This window comes from Crocodylus siamensis, chromosome 10, assembly GCF_052110815.1.
Source record: "Crocodylus siamensis isolate JL-2025a chromosome 10, ASM5211081v1, whole genome shotgun sequence".
NCBI lineage: Eukaryota > Metazoa > Chordata > Crocodylia > Crocodylidae > Crocodylus > Crocodylus siamensis.
In genome coordinates this window covers 12,702,582-12,718,865 of record NC_143404.1, presented here as the reverse complement: position 1 = coordinate 12,718,865, position 16,284 = coordinate 12,702,582, and the positions used below count along the sequence as shown (strand labels likewise).

General features: G+C 46.0%; 1 protein-coding gene across 4 annotated transcripts in view; it reads left to right on the top strand.

Annotated features, from left to right (window-relative positions):
* Positions 1-14,897, top strand: part of SHROOM1 (shroom family member 1) — a 77,910-nt gene extending 63,013 nt beyond the window's left edge. For 3 of the 4 annotated variants that reach the window (XM_090065060.1, XM_090065061.1, XM_090065062.1), the window contains 5 exons: positions 906-1,541; positions 6,777-7,400; positions 7,921-8,071; positions 10,644-10,916; positions 12,575-14,897. In XM_090065060.1, the coding sequence (XP_089921186.1) occupies positions 906-1,541; positions 6,777-7,400; positions 7,921-8,071; positions 10,644-10,916; positions 12,575-12,829 (1,939 nt within the window). In that variant the 3' untranslated portion in view covers positions 12,830-14,897. Of the gene's footprint in view, positions 1-905; positions 1,542-6,776; positions 7,405-7,920; positions 8,072-10,643; positions 10,917-12,574 lie in introns of those variants that run through there. The other variant, XM_090065063.1, reaches the window with a different exon arrangement.
* The last annotated feature ends 1,387 nt before the right edge of the window (positions 14,898-16,284 follow it).

Here is a 16,284-nt window from a genome sequence, read left to right as displayed (position 1 = left end):
CCTCCAGTGTTGCCTGGGGACCCCCTAGAACAAGCTCCCTCTGCTCTCTCCCCCTTCCCATTCTGAAAACTTTGCAGCCCCATAGGGAGGAGGGGCTGTTGCTAGGGGAAACCAGTTGCAGGCTCCCAGCCAGCAACTAGATTTCCCCCCCCGGAGAACAAACAGTGAACTTCTGTTTGGTCCGGGGGATCATTGTAACTCAGAACACTTTCTGCAAAGTGTTCTCAGCTACAGTGGGGACCGCACACCTGTCTGCACCCTAAAAAATGTACCCTGTTGGGATGAAGTATCTCATTCCTCCAGGTAAGAACTCTCTGACTTCAAAGCATTTTTTTTTCCAGAAGTTACACAGCTTTTGAAGGCTTAAACCTTTTGCATCTGCTCTGTTTTGTAACTTAGTTTGAAATCCGTTCCCTTATTGTTGTACATTTTCTACCACTTCCGTCGATCACTAGAGTGGTTGCATTTACCCTTCAGCCTAAGTCTCACTTCAGCATTGGGAAGACGTGTAATGTAAATGACGGTTAGGTCCAAGGAGTCTGACAGGCCTATGGTGCTTTTCTTTGATTGTAGGAGGGAAGAAGAAATTCAGCGTCCTGTCCCCCTGCTGTACCAATATGTGATAATACATTATCCCCTCACAAATTCACATTTCACAACAGAACATCAAGCTGTGATTGTTTTGTGGCTCTGTTTTGTGGCACTCTCCTCGACCCTGATTAACAAAATGCCTCTTTAAGCAGTTATGGTTGAGTATCACAAATGAGCCTGGAATATCTGCACCAGCTCAGTGTCCTGTGAGGTGTTTATTTTAACTCTGCTCAATAGTTTCATGTCACAAATATAAAATCTCTTGCTGATGTTGTTAATAATTCACTAACGTAGAATGATTTGAACTATTCTAGCTTTCCATCAAAGAACGAAATCAACTTGGCCAAGGAGGAAGAAGAAAAGAGCATCTGCAAACCTGGAGGAAGGGGAAGGTCTATGGAAGAAATTGGGATTTCAGAAACAGTGAGACTTTCATTGTTGAGCCAAAGCACAGATCAGCTTCATCGCACAAAAACCCTACATATCTCACCAGCACCAGGACTTGAATTGTGGAAAAATAACACAGCTACAAACCATCAAAGCAGTTTGAAGAGCCCTAGGTTTGCATCAGGAAATCTGTCCAAACTGGCAAACACTGAAAACACTGTTGGGCTCAAGGGATCAGATACAACAGTCCAAACACTTGAAAAGCTTCTTAGTACAGCAAAGCCCTATGGCATTTTCTTCAGTACAGAAAATCTAACTCCGCACTGCATCTCCTTCCTGGGCACGCTGCAATCTCCACTGGTATATTCAGAGTCTCCTCTTCAGTCCCCATTGGCCATGTCTCCTGATGAAGACAATGTTTTCCTAAATGACAGCTCTACTTGTTGCTTAGAAATAGCTTCTCCTTGTCTTCATGGACAAGAAATGCCAGCATCTTCTCTGACTGGATTGTCTTTACAAGTTGCCTCGGAGGAAGAGCAAAGCAAAGCAGTACAAAAAGCCAGGTAACCTTTTTATTCCTATCCTGAGGAAGAAAATGGTTTTTGTCTCAGTATGTAACTTGATATGTGAGCTTCAGTATTATGACAGATATATCAAGCCATACCAGTTACATAGGGTTGGAAGCATCACTGCCTTTCCCTACAGCGAGGCAGGCAAAATATGTCCCGCCAGCCGAATCCAGCCTGCCAGGCCATTCTATCCAGCTCATGGGGCCCTTAAAAATTTTAGAAAATTTATATTCATCTGCTCTGGGCTGCCTGTCAAAGATGATAGGAGCCAGGGACAGTAGGACACGGGAGAAACTGGCGGCAGGGCCTAGCATCAAGGCCTGCTGAGCCCCACTCCACCCCACCCCACCCCCAGCTGGAAGCCTCTGCCTCCAGCCAGTTTCACTGCTTCCCTGCAGCCTGCTGGCTGCTCCAGCACCACGTGTCCCCTGGCTGCATTGCAGGACCATGGGATCATGCGGCCTATACCGGTACCCCAGGGCCAGGAGTGGGAGGGGGGTGTGTGTGTGTGTATGCATATGCATATGTGCAATGAGGGAAGGAGAAAGAGAGACAGAGAGCAATGAGGGAGGGACAGACAGTGTGTGTGTGTGTTCATAGGGTGAGTCCCACATGTACACTCCATCATACACATGCACCCACACACCCCTTTCGCCCTGCCATACATGCAGACATCCACCCCCCCCATACTCCAGCCACCCTCTCCCACACATTTCCCCCCACAAAGCCCATACTCACCCACACCCCACATATCCACACATACACCCACAAGCTCCCTCACCCCACACCTCCCCACATCTGTCCACCCTCCCACAAAACCCCCATGCACACACCCACACCATCCCCCCCACCCCACATACCCACAACCCCCCACAAGGTTATACCCCCCCACAATATACAAGAGTAAGATTTCATTTTAAGCTATTGTGCAATCACCTCTATGTACACTACCTAGACGCATGTAAATCAGGACAAAAATATTTTTTTAAATCAAATTAATGAATGTTGTAGATGTTCAATTTTTAGAATGTAATTTGGCATTTTTCTGGTTCTAAGATGGCAAAACCCAGTGACAGCCCATAGGGGGTGCACAGGGGTGCACCAGTGTACACCCTGATGGCTGCGCTCACTGTTTAGGCGATGGGCGGGGAGGGCAGGTGGGAATGCCGGTATCCCCCCTGCAAGCGCCAGCTGATCACTGCACTCACTGCAGCCACTTTCAGGAGTGGCTGAGGCTGATTCTGGGAGTGGCTGCAGAGATCAGCTGGTACTTGCTTCCAGAAGCGGCCGCAGCCTCTCCAGGAAGTGGCTGCAGCAAGCACACCAATTGGCCATCATGGGATTGCCCACATGGGGCCACCCTCCCTGTCCCTCCCCCCCCCACTGGACTGCAGGATGGCTCATGGGGGACTCCCCCAGTCAGCAGGACTGGTTGCAGAGGTGGCATGTGCCTCCCCTGACTAAGGCGGCACCAATCGCCCATGGCAAAACCCCTTGCTGAAAAGAGTATTTTTGGGAGCAAGGGGAGGGACAGCTGGAGGCAAAGCTCGGGGGTTAGCGGGTGGGACTTCTGGTCACAAAATGGCAACCAGGGGACAGGACACCTGTCAAGGGGTGGGGTTACCCATGTAGCCCTCAACAGTTTGCCAAAACTCAATAAGTGGCCCTCCGCCCGAACTAATTGCCCACTCCTGCCCTACAGCCTTCCTCCCAGTTCTCTCCTCGTAAGACTCATTCAGTATGAGAGTTGAGGAAATGGTATTTTCTATGAAAAAAGTTCCTGTATATAATAAACTCATTAACTGGTATGAACACTGAAAAGGTTAGATACCCAAACTGTTTGCCATGCAGTTAAAGGCTAACTTTGGTATGCAGTTAGCATCAATGCAATCACGAATAGAATAAATATACCAGCAGTTACGTCGATCATTTATATGTGCAATTACATCTATTCACACATCAAGAACCATAACTGCATAAGGAAACTGGCTGCATAAACTATATATATATTTTGTGCATTGAGCTTGACACCAACATTTTTACATGGTGTAGACCTAAATGAATTGTAAAAAAGACATCTGTTGTTATTCTATATCGTAAACTCAGTCTGGATAAAATCATTTATTCCTTACAGTCATTATCCTCTGCTTTCAAAGATATTTTTTCAAGTGCTGGGTCAGAAACCTTAAGTTTTAAGTGTGGCCAGGAATTGATCCAAATTAAAAGCAGAAGTTTTGATTCTTCAGAATACTAATGGAAATGATTAAACAAATATCTTGTTTCTCAGTAATACATACCATTGTTCCAAAGTAGCCCAAAAAAGTACAATAGTTGAACAATTTCATCTTTGCCTAGTGTCTTCTATCATATTTGGAGCAGTGTACGTGAACAACAGATATAATACTGGAGACTGTGGCTACATTAATGTACGTTCTGATTCCTGGGCTACAAGGGCACTTGATATAAAAAATAAAAAAAATTAAAGTTTCTTAATTTCTCCATAATGCAATTGTCACAGATGCTGTTTTGGAGAAAATACTGGAGAGAGTTTTCCTTCCCAACAGGGGGCAAAGTTAGCACACACTAATCCTGATTTTTCTTGAACTCTGATAAAGCAGATCTCTGGGTTAACTAAAGTTCAGTCATGTCCCTTGAGGCTTCCCTGTTTGAAACTGATCCTGAATTACAGCAGCTGATCATCTCTGCAAGTCTGCTCCTGCAGAGTTTACAGCTTATCAAAGCATCAGCACTATGGGATTCAGCAGGAGTTGAGCTTCAGGCCTGTGGAGCGTGGGCAATCAGCTGAACTGAAGCTCCCAGTATTTAAATACCCAACTTTTCAAAGCTTTCACATGCTGCCAAGACCTTGACAAAAGCCTGTAAATCATCCTCCCTGTCCAGGAGGTCCACTTTTCACCGGTTGGGGTTAGGCTAGGCTGGGGTTTGCTATGGGAATTCAGCTAGATTAGGGGTGGGCAAAATTGGGCCTGTGGACCAGATCTAGCTTGTGAACTGATTGGATCCGGCCCATGGGGGGCGGGTGGGGGGGAATCCCTGCCAACTGATTGGATCCAACCCACAGCGCTCTGCGTGGGGCTGAGCCCTGCCTGAGGCAGCACACATTGCGCTCCAGGCCATGCCTGCTGGCCCAGCCCCAGCCCCAGCCATCCTGCACAGCTGCTTTTGGGGCGGTTCCCAGTGCAGCTGCTGCTCGGCTCCCCTCAACTCCAGCAGCGGCTTCTCCTGCTGATGCTTAAAGCGGTTCGTTTCTCTGGAGGCCACCAAAATCACAGGCACACACTCATTAGATGGCACAAAAGGTGTATTTGCAAATAGGGTCAGAGCAGAGTCAAAAACTCAGATTACTCTGAACCCACCAAGGAATTTTGCAGGCTGTATTTATCTTTTTCCTCCTGGGCACGTGTGCAGAAACAGGAACTCTTACAGCTCACTTCCATTTCATACAAGCATACATGTGGTTACATCACTACATACATCGCATGTATAGTATAATTAACTACTTAAGTATACAGGGCGGAGAGGTAAATATGCATCAGCTAATTAAGCATGCTCAGAGACTACTATAGGTCACCAAGAGTTCAAACCCCCCCCCTTTCAAGGACACAGTCAGTTGAATTCCAGCTTCTGTAATCTGTATGAGAAAGGCTAGGGAGAAGCTGGGGGAGAGTCTGCGATTTAGTATAAGAAAAGCTGTGGCAAGGCTGGGCAAGGAACAAAGTCCTTGGCAGTGTTTCTTTCTTATCAGGTGCAAGATGCAAGCTGTGCATTTCTAACAATACTCCATTTCTAACACTGCTGTTGCTGCTGCGCTGCTCTAGGCCAGAAGGAAACTTCAGCCCGGTGACTCCTGGCCCAGCGCCGGGGACTGCAGCTCTCAGCTGCCTTCCACCCACTCCACCACTGAGCAGGTGGAAGGCAGCTGGGAGCTGGAGCTGGAGCCCTGCACTCCGGGGCAGGAACTGCCTGGCTGAAGCTTCCTCCTGGCTTGGAGCTGTGCAGCAGCAGCAGAAGGAGCCGCTGCTGGAGGTGAGGGGACGCAAGCAGCAGCCCACCCCCACGCACGTGCACAACCCCCCTCCCCCACACGTTACACACATCCCCACACTCTCTCCACACCTCCCCCATAGGGCAGGGGCCATCCTATGAGCCCACACTATGATCCAGGCCTCGCCCGCCCATCTTGCTCCTGAATACCATTCCCTGCCTGCCCATGGCCCCATCCCACATAGGGAGTTTTGGAGAGTTGTTGCAGTGGGGCGAGGGATGCGGACTCAGCCCGCAACAACTCATCAAAACTCCCTGCCTGGTCCTCAGGCCCAAATAATTGCCCACCCCTGTACTAGATACACTTCTGGGACTAGGAAGGGATCTTTCCCTCACTTCAGTTTCTCAGAAACCTCCTGAGAGTCCCAGTGACCCAGTGGACAGGCTGGAGGTAAAATTATTGTTGCTGTGACTTTGTAAGTAGCCTGTGCAGGAGATCATTGGAGATCTGGGTTGCTTAATAAAGCAGGTTTGGAAGTGGATTGTTACCCGGAGGAATTCCCTGTAGGAGAAGGGGAATGCTAGTGGTCTCTCCACACCTGGTACATGAAGAAGAACAAGTCCTTCCCTATCTTCTTAACCTTTTGTATCTTAAGGGAAGGCAGTGGAGTCCCAACAATAGTATTGGGACCAGATTAATGGTATGGGGCTTAAGAGTAGTCCAGTTGGAACAGATTACAAAGAATCTGTAATCTTTGTGACTTACACCTGACAAGTTCTTGTCAGATTGGATAGTTCCCAGATGTATTACTTAATAAAGTTGCAGCCTTGTTAAACTGTATTCCTAATCTCCTGGCTGCCTTCCTATTGACAGTGTGATGGCAAGGGGTTGAGGTAATGACTTTGCAGATGTCAGGACACATGTCATAAGAACGAGATTTCAGAAAGCCTTCCTATTTGGGGTTGGGCCGGGAAACGAGAGATCAGCAGGAACCCTGAAAATTCACCTGCAAATTTAACAGGACCTACCTTTAGAGTCTCCCTTTGCCTCGAAGCCCCAACCAGCCACAAGCAAAGCGACCACTTCCTACCAGACTCAAGAGCTTATTAAATGGAAACCTACTAAATGGCCCCTAGGATTGTGCTGCGGTGTTGTTTAGGTTCTGTTTAATTTAGATTAATAACAGTCGTCACAATGAATGCAACTTCTTTTATTTCTTGTAGTCTCCACATTCTTGAGAAAGATGGATCCAATCTCAGAGACGGCAATGAAGGGAATAAAGACGATGGAGCTGGAAATACATGTTGTTTGGATGTCAGGGTAGTAACTCCTGACATGCCTAGTCCAGTTCCCAGAAAGGGAGGTGATGAAGATACTCAGGTGGAAGAAGAATGCAAAGAAAAATCTGTGGTGGGCCGTGCTTTATTGAAGACTCCTAGGTCACAGCTAGGGGCGAATGATATTGCACTTCCACAGGACAATGTTACATGCTGCCACACAGCATCATTAGCTCAGTCCAATTCAGGAGAAAAAGATGAAGCTAATAGTTCATCCACAAATAACAAAGTACGGCATGGCAGCCATGATCATGTTTTTCCAGAAAAGCAGACAAACTTACCTGAAAAGAAACTGAAATCCTGTGAAGACCAGAGGTATGAAGAACTTGCTATGGAGATCATTGCCGAGGACAAGTCTCTGGTTGATGTCCTTATGCCTCATCCTGTTAGAAAAACTGCTCTAGATCTGATGGAGGGACTCTTCCCTGTTAACATTTCAATGTTAGACAGATCATACAGAAATAAGGGAGCTAAGACGAGAGAAAAGATGCAGTCTGTCCAGGAATATGAGTAAGTACAAAGAAACGGATATATTGTTCCTTAAACTATCCTGGTATATGTCTCTCCTGCATGCCAGGGAGCTGAGAACTCCTGAGGGGTTAGTAATGCTTTTTAAAAATTGCCTACAAATGTTGGGATGCTTTTTTGGTTTGTACACTAAGGGGCATTGGAAGGTGAGGTGCATAAGAAAGAGCAGTAGGATATTGAATGAAGAGGCTGAGTTGTATGTAGGCAACCATTGGGACTGGAATAGCCACAGTGGTGCCCTGGATGTGTCAAAAGCAATCAGCTGAACTGCACGTGCTCTCACAAAAGTAATTTCAAAGTAAAATCCATGCAAATCTTATACTCCAGATAGTTTTAGGGATTAGAAACATCCCTGGTTTGTTTGTTTTTTTGGTTGGTTTATTGGGGGTGGGGTGGGAGGGGAAGAGGAGTGATTCTGAAGACTCTGGAAAGGAATGTGACTAGGAATCACATAATTTGCATTGCATCCATCTGTCCCAATGTTTATTTTCTGCTTCAATAGCAGAAAAAACAGTGAATGTCCAATGGAGCCAGCTCCTGAAACAGAACACAGTCCAGATCAGAGGACAGAAGATCCCATGTCAAACACGAACCAAGTCCTGATTAAGAGCAGAGATGGCTCAAATGACCTAGATGACATCACTTCCAAGAAAGTAGGTGGATGAACCTAAAAAAGACTTGTATGGTTACTTTACAGTATATGTCAGCATTAGAGGAAAGCAGATTGATTGATGTATTTTTATTGCTATGTAATTGTTTCACAAAGTGCCTTGGCAACACTTAGGCCAAACTCATCCTTTGTATAACTCCATTAATGTCATGATAAATCTTGGTCCATTGATTGTAAATGGTGCTGGCTAAATTCTGACCTCTTTTGTTCAAGAGGCACCTTCCTAACTGGTCTCCTTGCCAGACCAGAACGGATTGTTCTGTCTGAAGTAAGTTGGCAGAAGCAGCTGCATTTTCCTTGCAAAACCAACTTTGTGCAGTATCTGACTCATAATTTTACAGTATTGGATTTGAGCCCTTAATTGATGACATTTGATAACATAAGTGCAAAATGATCTTTATATTTAGAGAATGTAAAGCAGTGGCCTATTAGTTTTTAAAAGCACAGAGAATAAAGATGGTGCTGGAGTCTATCATTCCTAAAGCTGCAATGCTCTGCTTCTTTAAAGTCTACACCCTGTTCTTCAAAAGAGCTAAACTTGTTAGCTGTAGAAAACCAGCCAAATTCCAGCCCGGGTAATTAGTCGGCCTTCCTAAAATTGTTCCTGTTGAGGGTGTTCTGGTATGACCTGACATACTAACAGCTCATTCCATGCCAGAGCTGGCTGCATTTCACTGAGAGGTGGCACAGTCTTTCTCCCATTCTCATGTCTCTGCCTTCTTCTATAATGACCTTTAGGAGTCTGATTGCCATCTCAAATGTCTTCTCAGCCTGCCAAGTCTGCCTCATTCAGATCCTTCCTAAGAACTCACTTCTGCTATGTGGATTACAAGAAATGATTAATCAGTTTTTAAACTTTTGTAATAAAACCATCATATTGTACCCAGGCCTTAGAGCAGGGGTGGGTAATTATTTCAGCTGGAGGACCAGTTAATGAGTTTCAGTCAGCTGTTGAGGGCCGCAAGGGTAGCCTCATCCCTTGACAGGTGCCCCGCCCTGTAGTTGCCATCTTGGGACTGGAAGTCCTGACCCTACCCACCGACCTTTGCCACCTGAAGTCCCTCCTGCAAATACTCCTTTGGCGAGGGGGGATCCCAACTTGGAACCAGAAAAAAAACCAAATCGTACTAAAAAATCAAATATCTATTATATGATATTTTAATGTATATATTTAGGTCAAAAATATTTTTGTCCTGATTTGTGTGCGTTTGTGATATAGAGGTGATCGCATAATAGCACATAATACAGTCTTATTCCTGTATATTGTGTTGTGGGGGATAAAGGGGGTGTATCTGGGGGGTGGGGTTGGGGACTGGGTGGGTATGTGTGGTGGGGTGTGTGGGTGTGTATGGGGAAGGGTGGGGAGTTTAGGTATGTATGGGTGGGGGGTGTAGGAGGGGTGTGGGTGTGTGTGGGGGTATGGTGGTGAGTGGGAGTGTGTGTGGGGACTATGGAAGGGTATGGGGGTATGCTGGTGTATCCGGGGGCTGTGGGAGGGTGTGGTTATGTGTATGGGGGTGGGTCCTCAGAGTCCCCAGAGTGGCGAGTCCCCAGACCTGCATGTGGTGGCAGCGAGTAGGGCCAACCCCACCTAGCCCCATAGCCTGCATTTCCATGCTCCTGCCCAAGTGTCTGGCTCCATGTGGCAGCAGAGTTCAGGGCCAGGGCCACCCCGCCCCATAGCACGTGGTCCCCAGGCTCCCACCTGAGTTCCCAGAACTGCATGTGATGGCAGGGTGGGAGGCCAGCCCCAGCTGGTCCCATAGTGTGCAGCTCCTGCCTGAGTCCTCAGCTGAAAGTAGTGGCAGTGTGTGGGGCCAGCCCGGCTGGGCCCCATAGCACACAGCACATAGCACCATGCTCCCAGCCCCCTTTCTCCCAGTGGGAGTCCCTCGCCCAGCCCAGTGGGGCCCTTAGCTGAATTCCCATTCTGGCAGGGAGGGAAGCTGGGAAGAGCCACAGGGTCTCCAGGCAAAAGCCTTTGCCCGGCTTCTGCAGTGCCCCTGCTTCGGGGCTAGGCTGGGGCAAGCTGGGGTGGGGGATGCTTGTTTAGCAATCGGCCACATCTTCTGTGTGGAGGCACCAGCTGGCAGAGGGGCAGCAAGGGCCAGGGCCTTTGATCAGTCTTTTGGTTTTCTGAGGGGCCCTGTGGGCCAGATGGAATAGCCTGGCAGGCTGGACCTAGCCTGCGGGACATATTTTGCCCACCCCCACCTTAGAGAGTAACCCTGTAAGCCTTGGACCCCTTTTGGCCTGTATATGGCCCTCACCAGTTGTTATAGCTAATTTAGGTTGCAAGCTCTTTGAGGCAGGGACATCAGCTTTGCTCTTAGGCAAGTCTCAGAAGCTTTCTCTTGGAGCTTGAAAACAGATGTAATAATATATTGTTTATAAAACCTTTAGGAGTTTGCATATTACTTTCTTTTGGAGAGGCTTGAAATCATTAAAGATTTCTAATATTTGGAGGAGATGAAGATGTGTGGGAAAATCAGTCTCTAAACACTTGGATTTTCTGTGGTAGTAACAAAGACTCCAATTTATTCTTCCCCCTTTAGAAGGAACTCATTTCTAGCATCCAGTCAAAATTGCAGACCCTGTGGGAGGAAAGGGAACTTGTCCTATCTGAAACAAAGGAGTATGAGGTGCGTGGCAAAGAGCTGGAGGCTGTGATACAAGATTTCTGCAAGCCCAATGAGTATGAGCGCTACATGATGTTCATCGGGGATCTGGAGAAAGTGGTGAGCCTGCTGCTCTGCTTGTCTAGCCGTCTTGCTCGAGTCCAGAACGCCATGAGGAAGATTGATGAGAACACCGATGCCGAGGAGAAGGTGGGTCACATTTTGAGGATTTAGTCTCTCTCTACTCTTCTTACACTTGCGGTTCAAGATGAGCTGCAAGTCTGCCCCTTTGACTGAGAATTTTAGAGGTGAGAATAAAATCACACCTAAATCTGAAGCACCCCCTACTTTGCCAGTATTTGTCTGACATATTTCCAAAACCAAATCAGAATGAGCCTCATATTAAGGATAATCCCTCCATCTAGGAGAAAACATTGGTTCTATCTTGGACAGTTTTCCTAGGTGCAGCCAGAGTGCAAGGTGATGGTTGGAACAAGTAAGACATGCAGAGATAGTGAACTACTTGTGTCTTTTTTACCTAGTCAGCAGATGGGCTGGAAGCTATTTAAATTGCTTGACAAAGTGTAGGTCAAAATCTGTTTTCCAGATTTCTTTTTCCACTGAGATTTATTTCTTCTGAACTTTAGTAATCATTGCCTTTGCAACCCTATCTAACACAATGGTCTTAACTTACTGAAAAAGCAGTGTTCCTAATGCAAGTTACCGAACTCAAATTAGTAATTTAATTCCTGTGACTGTGGCATGAATTGAATGAATTAACCTGTGGCAAATCAAGCTGTCCAGATTTAAAAAACCTGAGAACATGCAATGCAACCTCCTAAGAATGAGGTAACCCCTAGTGGGATGACTCGGGGCAAACACCAGGCTTGCAATTTCAGTGCACAGCCTGTTTGTTTGGATTCAGCTGCCACTGTGCAGTTTGCTTCAGTTCATGCTTTGAACTTCACCTTCCCATTCCTGAGTCTGTGGCCTCAGCTAATTCAGGTTAGAAACATATCTCTTTTTGCACTAAAGACAAAACTATTATGTCCCAAAAATTATACACTTTTTGTGCTCTCCTTGTTAAATTAGACATATGCCCTTCTGCACAATGCCTTCCCCATCCCTTATTTTTCATTCACAAATCAGCAGTGGATAGCATTATGTCTGCGTCCTTAAGGAGCGGTGTTACCGATGCAGTAATCTTTAGTGCTTTTGTGCTCTGCAGGATTATCTTCCTTTACTGCACATGCACAATCAATCCAAATTCAGAAACTCATGGCAATTTGGGCTCTGTCTCCTCTGGAGTTTAAATCTTGTTAACAGATGTAGTTTTAGACAGCAGTTTAAATTGGCTTTGGCTAGCACAGTTTAAACATGAATTCAGAATAAGGTTATGCCTGGTCTGTGCTCTTCAGACAAACTAATTTAAAATAACTAATATAATTCATTTCTAATGAGGCACTTCCCTGAAGCTGGCAGCATTGACCGCTCTTTATCTTAATTAGGCTAATTTATTCCTGGATAAATTGCTATATAAAGCACTAGATCATTTTTACAAACATCTTCCAAACATTCAGTTGCACAAGCTTTAGAAACATTTGGAGTCTTTGACTCAGACTTAAACACGCTTTTTTAGCAAGGGGTTGATTAAAATGGCTGTAAGCAGATTTGACTTGGTGCCGTAGCCAGGAAACTTTTAACAATGCTCTATGATAAAAGCAGTGCCACTTGATGAGTGTTATGATGGTGGGAAGCTAAAATTCTCGGTGTAGATAAGGCTGAGTTGTTATATAGCGAGGGTTGTTTATAGAAAAAATAAAAAAGATCAATAGCTACTCTTACTTCTCCATTTTTCCCCCCATTAGCAATCGCTAAATGAACGGCACAACCTCCTGTCTAGACAGCGGGAAGATGCAAAAGATCTGAAGGAAAACCTAGACCGTCGGGAAAGAGTGGTCTCTGGTATCCTTGCCAAATACCTGACAGACAAGCAACTCCAGGACTACAAGCACTTTGTCCAAGAGAAGACCTCCTTACTTATTGAACAGAAAGATCTTGAGGAGCGAATTAAATTTCTTGAAGAGCAGTTAGAAAGCCTAGAGAAGAGCATCCCTCTCTAATCTTTGGCAACAGCTCACCCACTTTTAGGAAAGGAGGTTTGGAAAGCTGTATGCATTCACCATACTGTTGCTAAAACTCAGTTTGATGAACTCTTGCAATTCTTTTAGTGCCACAGTGTTGACAAGTGCTTAGATGATCTAAGCACATGCTGGAAGCATTTTTTTCTTTGGATAAACTGATTGACAAAATCTTAAAGCATTTAGCAGATTGCATCTTGAAAATGAGTGATGGGAGATGTCATCCCCATTAATTTGGCATGGTTCCACCCCCCCCCCCTTCTTGTCATCTGCCCATCTGTTTCCAAACTGACATCATCTCAATAAAAGAATCATAAAAATATTTTTCTCTTTGTGGGTGGGTTGAGTTTGTGAAATAAATGATGTGGGTGTTTGAATCTAAATTAAATAGAAATGAAACAACTCCACAGAACAGTGCTAGGGGCCATTTAGTGAAAATCCTCCAATAATTCCATGATAGCTCTCCCCTGTTCACTCCTAGGAATGGCACATAATGAAGGAGCAGATTATCATGGGAATAACAATGCGCTGTCTTTGTCAGCAGTTACTTCCACATCCAAGCATCTGACAGGTCTCTGGCCGCAGAGTGTGATGGGTACTTGGCTAGTTCCTCTGAATCTGGGTTGAGCAGAAGGCTCACAAAGGCAGTAGGAGAGCTGTGGCCATGGAGAATCACTTAATGGTGAAGTCTATCCAAATTAACCCTGGGCATGATGGTAAGCTCAAGAATGGCACCTACCCTATCCATTTGCAAACATCTCACAGGTGACTGGTTTTTAAAATGACGGCATCAGGTTGGTTTTTTTTTAAGTTGAAGCCTGTTGCCTAGCACTTATTATGGTTGAAAACTCACTGTGATGTAGTGTGAAGCATATCGTGGCCGGGGAGAGAAGTTGTTCCATTTCAAGAACTCTTTTGCAGACCATGAGGGAAACGCTAGATTTTAAAATGTAGGAGAAAAATTCCTTTGATGGTTCTGTTTCCAAATAACACCGCATAATGAAAGAAATCAAATGATCTTGGTACTGTATTTAAATTGTTTAGTTTTCTTTTTCTTGTGCAAATGTATTAAATGAGAGGAATGTGTGTATCAGCTGTATGTTCCTTGAATCTCGATTGAGAAGTTCGATAATGCGATTGGAGAGTCTTTGGCATCTGGGCAGTAGGGGGAGGCAGGTCTTCATGATTCTGCACCTGGCCAAAATACTAAGGGGCCGTTTTACGGCTTTGCTCAGGAATGAAGGGTACTGCGGCGAGAAGCAGCGCTGAGGCCTGTCGTGGCGGGTGGAACTCCCGGATTCCAGAGCCTGGGCTCACGGCACCTGAACTTGGCAGCAAACAAAACTAACTATCAACTTTCATTTTCTCTATCAGTCGAACATGGCTTGTCTCTCAGAACCTTTCTAGTTTTTGCTCTCTGCTATTAAATACTTCATCCAGTTGCTGATGGAGGAGGGCCTTAGATGGCTGTATCTGAGTCTTGCCCACACTTTCTGTAGCTGCCAGAGGAGGCCATTAAAGGAGGGGTATAAAACACCCCCTTTGCCAATGACCTGTTCAAGTTCCTGCTCCTGAGTGGCTCGGATGCTCAGGTCTGAGCTTGAGATATGCGTGCTGACCTCTGCATGGTAATGCATTATAGTGCCGTCAAGCACCTCCCAGCCGCTCCCTTTTGTGATTTGACCAACTTTTATCTGTGGCACTACTGGAGTCAGCTGCAGGACGTGGATATTCTGTTTTGTGGCACTTGGACAGGAATTGACAGGGTACAAGCTGGCGTTCCTCTTCCCTGGTCCTTTCTTTGTCAGTAAAGAAATAGTTAATTTTTATTTTTTATAAGTGATGCCACTAATCAAATCTCTCCTCCTGGGTCATCTAGAAAGGACCACAAAATTATCCAGACTCGGATGCAAGATGAGTCACTGAAAAGACATTCTCTTAATGCCGTCTCATTATTTGTCAGTTTTTGCATTGTCCTATGGTAGGTTAAATGTGGAGGATGTCCGGTTACTTTGTATTCTGCTTGACAATAAACCAAAGCCCTGTTTTAGATGCTGTCCCTGCACCTGCTTTCAAACTTAGCTCTGTGGAGCAGCTGTTTGGCATACATGGAGCTCTTGCACATGTTCTCACAGGGAATTACTTCTTTAGCTTGGTTGCACTAACAGCTAAAAAAACCAAGGCACAGTAAACCCCTGAGAGCCGGTGTGAAGAATCTTTACTGCTTTGAGAAGCTTGGCCTTCATTTTGAGTATCTGCCTTGTCCTGCATGCTGTGTACCTGTCACTGCTTTGGGGATAAGCCTTGGAGAGCAGGCCTGTGCAGGTAACTGGTTTGTTTGACCTGGTGACTGAAACTCAAAGCAGGAAAATGATCAGGTTGAATCAAATACGGGACATAAAATGGTTTTGTAAACTTCAGAATGAACTGCGGGATTTTTTTAAATGGAAGGTCAAACCATCGCTCACTCTGTAAATGTCAACATTAAGTATGTTTTACTATTTTGAGCTTTTTTTTAGCTAAAATTATTTACTGAATTGAACCTGAATTCTAATAATTTCTCTCAGAATATTGGAACAAAACATTTGGTCCCACCTGAGCCATGAGCTGGTTTTACAGTAGAAGTATTTCTCTGTAAACAGCAATATTGCTCTGTCCTGCCAGAGCATCTGCAAGCAGGAGAGACCCAGGAAGAGGAGAGCTCAGTGAGGATGCCCCTCTGGGCCTTGTCCACATGAGTGTGGACGTTTGTTTCCCTAGGGACCAGAAGCACCACTTGTCCTTGGGGAATGCCTGTGCCACGCGCCTTCTGGTGCATGGCAGGTTAACCTGGGTGGGATAGGGGAGGCTGAGGCCAGCACTGGGCTGACCCCAGCAGCAGCCTTACCCAGGGTCCTGGGGGCCTCCTGGGGCTGCAGGAGTGGTGATCCTGCCACTTGGAGCCTGGCCAGCAACCGGAGCATAGCTCTAGCCAGCCAGGCTCTGATTTTAGGTGGTACATATTGCTGCTGCGTGCACCGCTTTGCTTTTTATTAGCATGGGGTTTTTTGACCCAGGGATCTCCCCGGGTCAACCCCCCGCTGTGCTGCTACCTTGCAGCATGGAGAACAGCTGGCTGTGCGGTATGTGCGACAACCAACATGTCTGCGGTGCCCCATACCACACGGCCGTGCTCGTCTGGACACGACTCTGGAGTTTATTTGGCCCAAGCAAGCTGAGGAGCCTCCCTCACAGAACAGATGAGAAGTTTAATGTACCCTTAAGATCTACAAGTCTGGTTAACCTGATAACATGCAGCAGAAGGTAATTTTAAATGCCTCCCTGCCTCAGTAAGAGGGACGCTGCAGATGCTTAACACCACAAAGTTGGAGTCAGGATAACAAACCTGCATTTTTAAATTATAGGATCATAGGAAAGTAGGGCTGGAAGGGATCCTG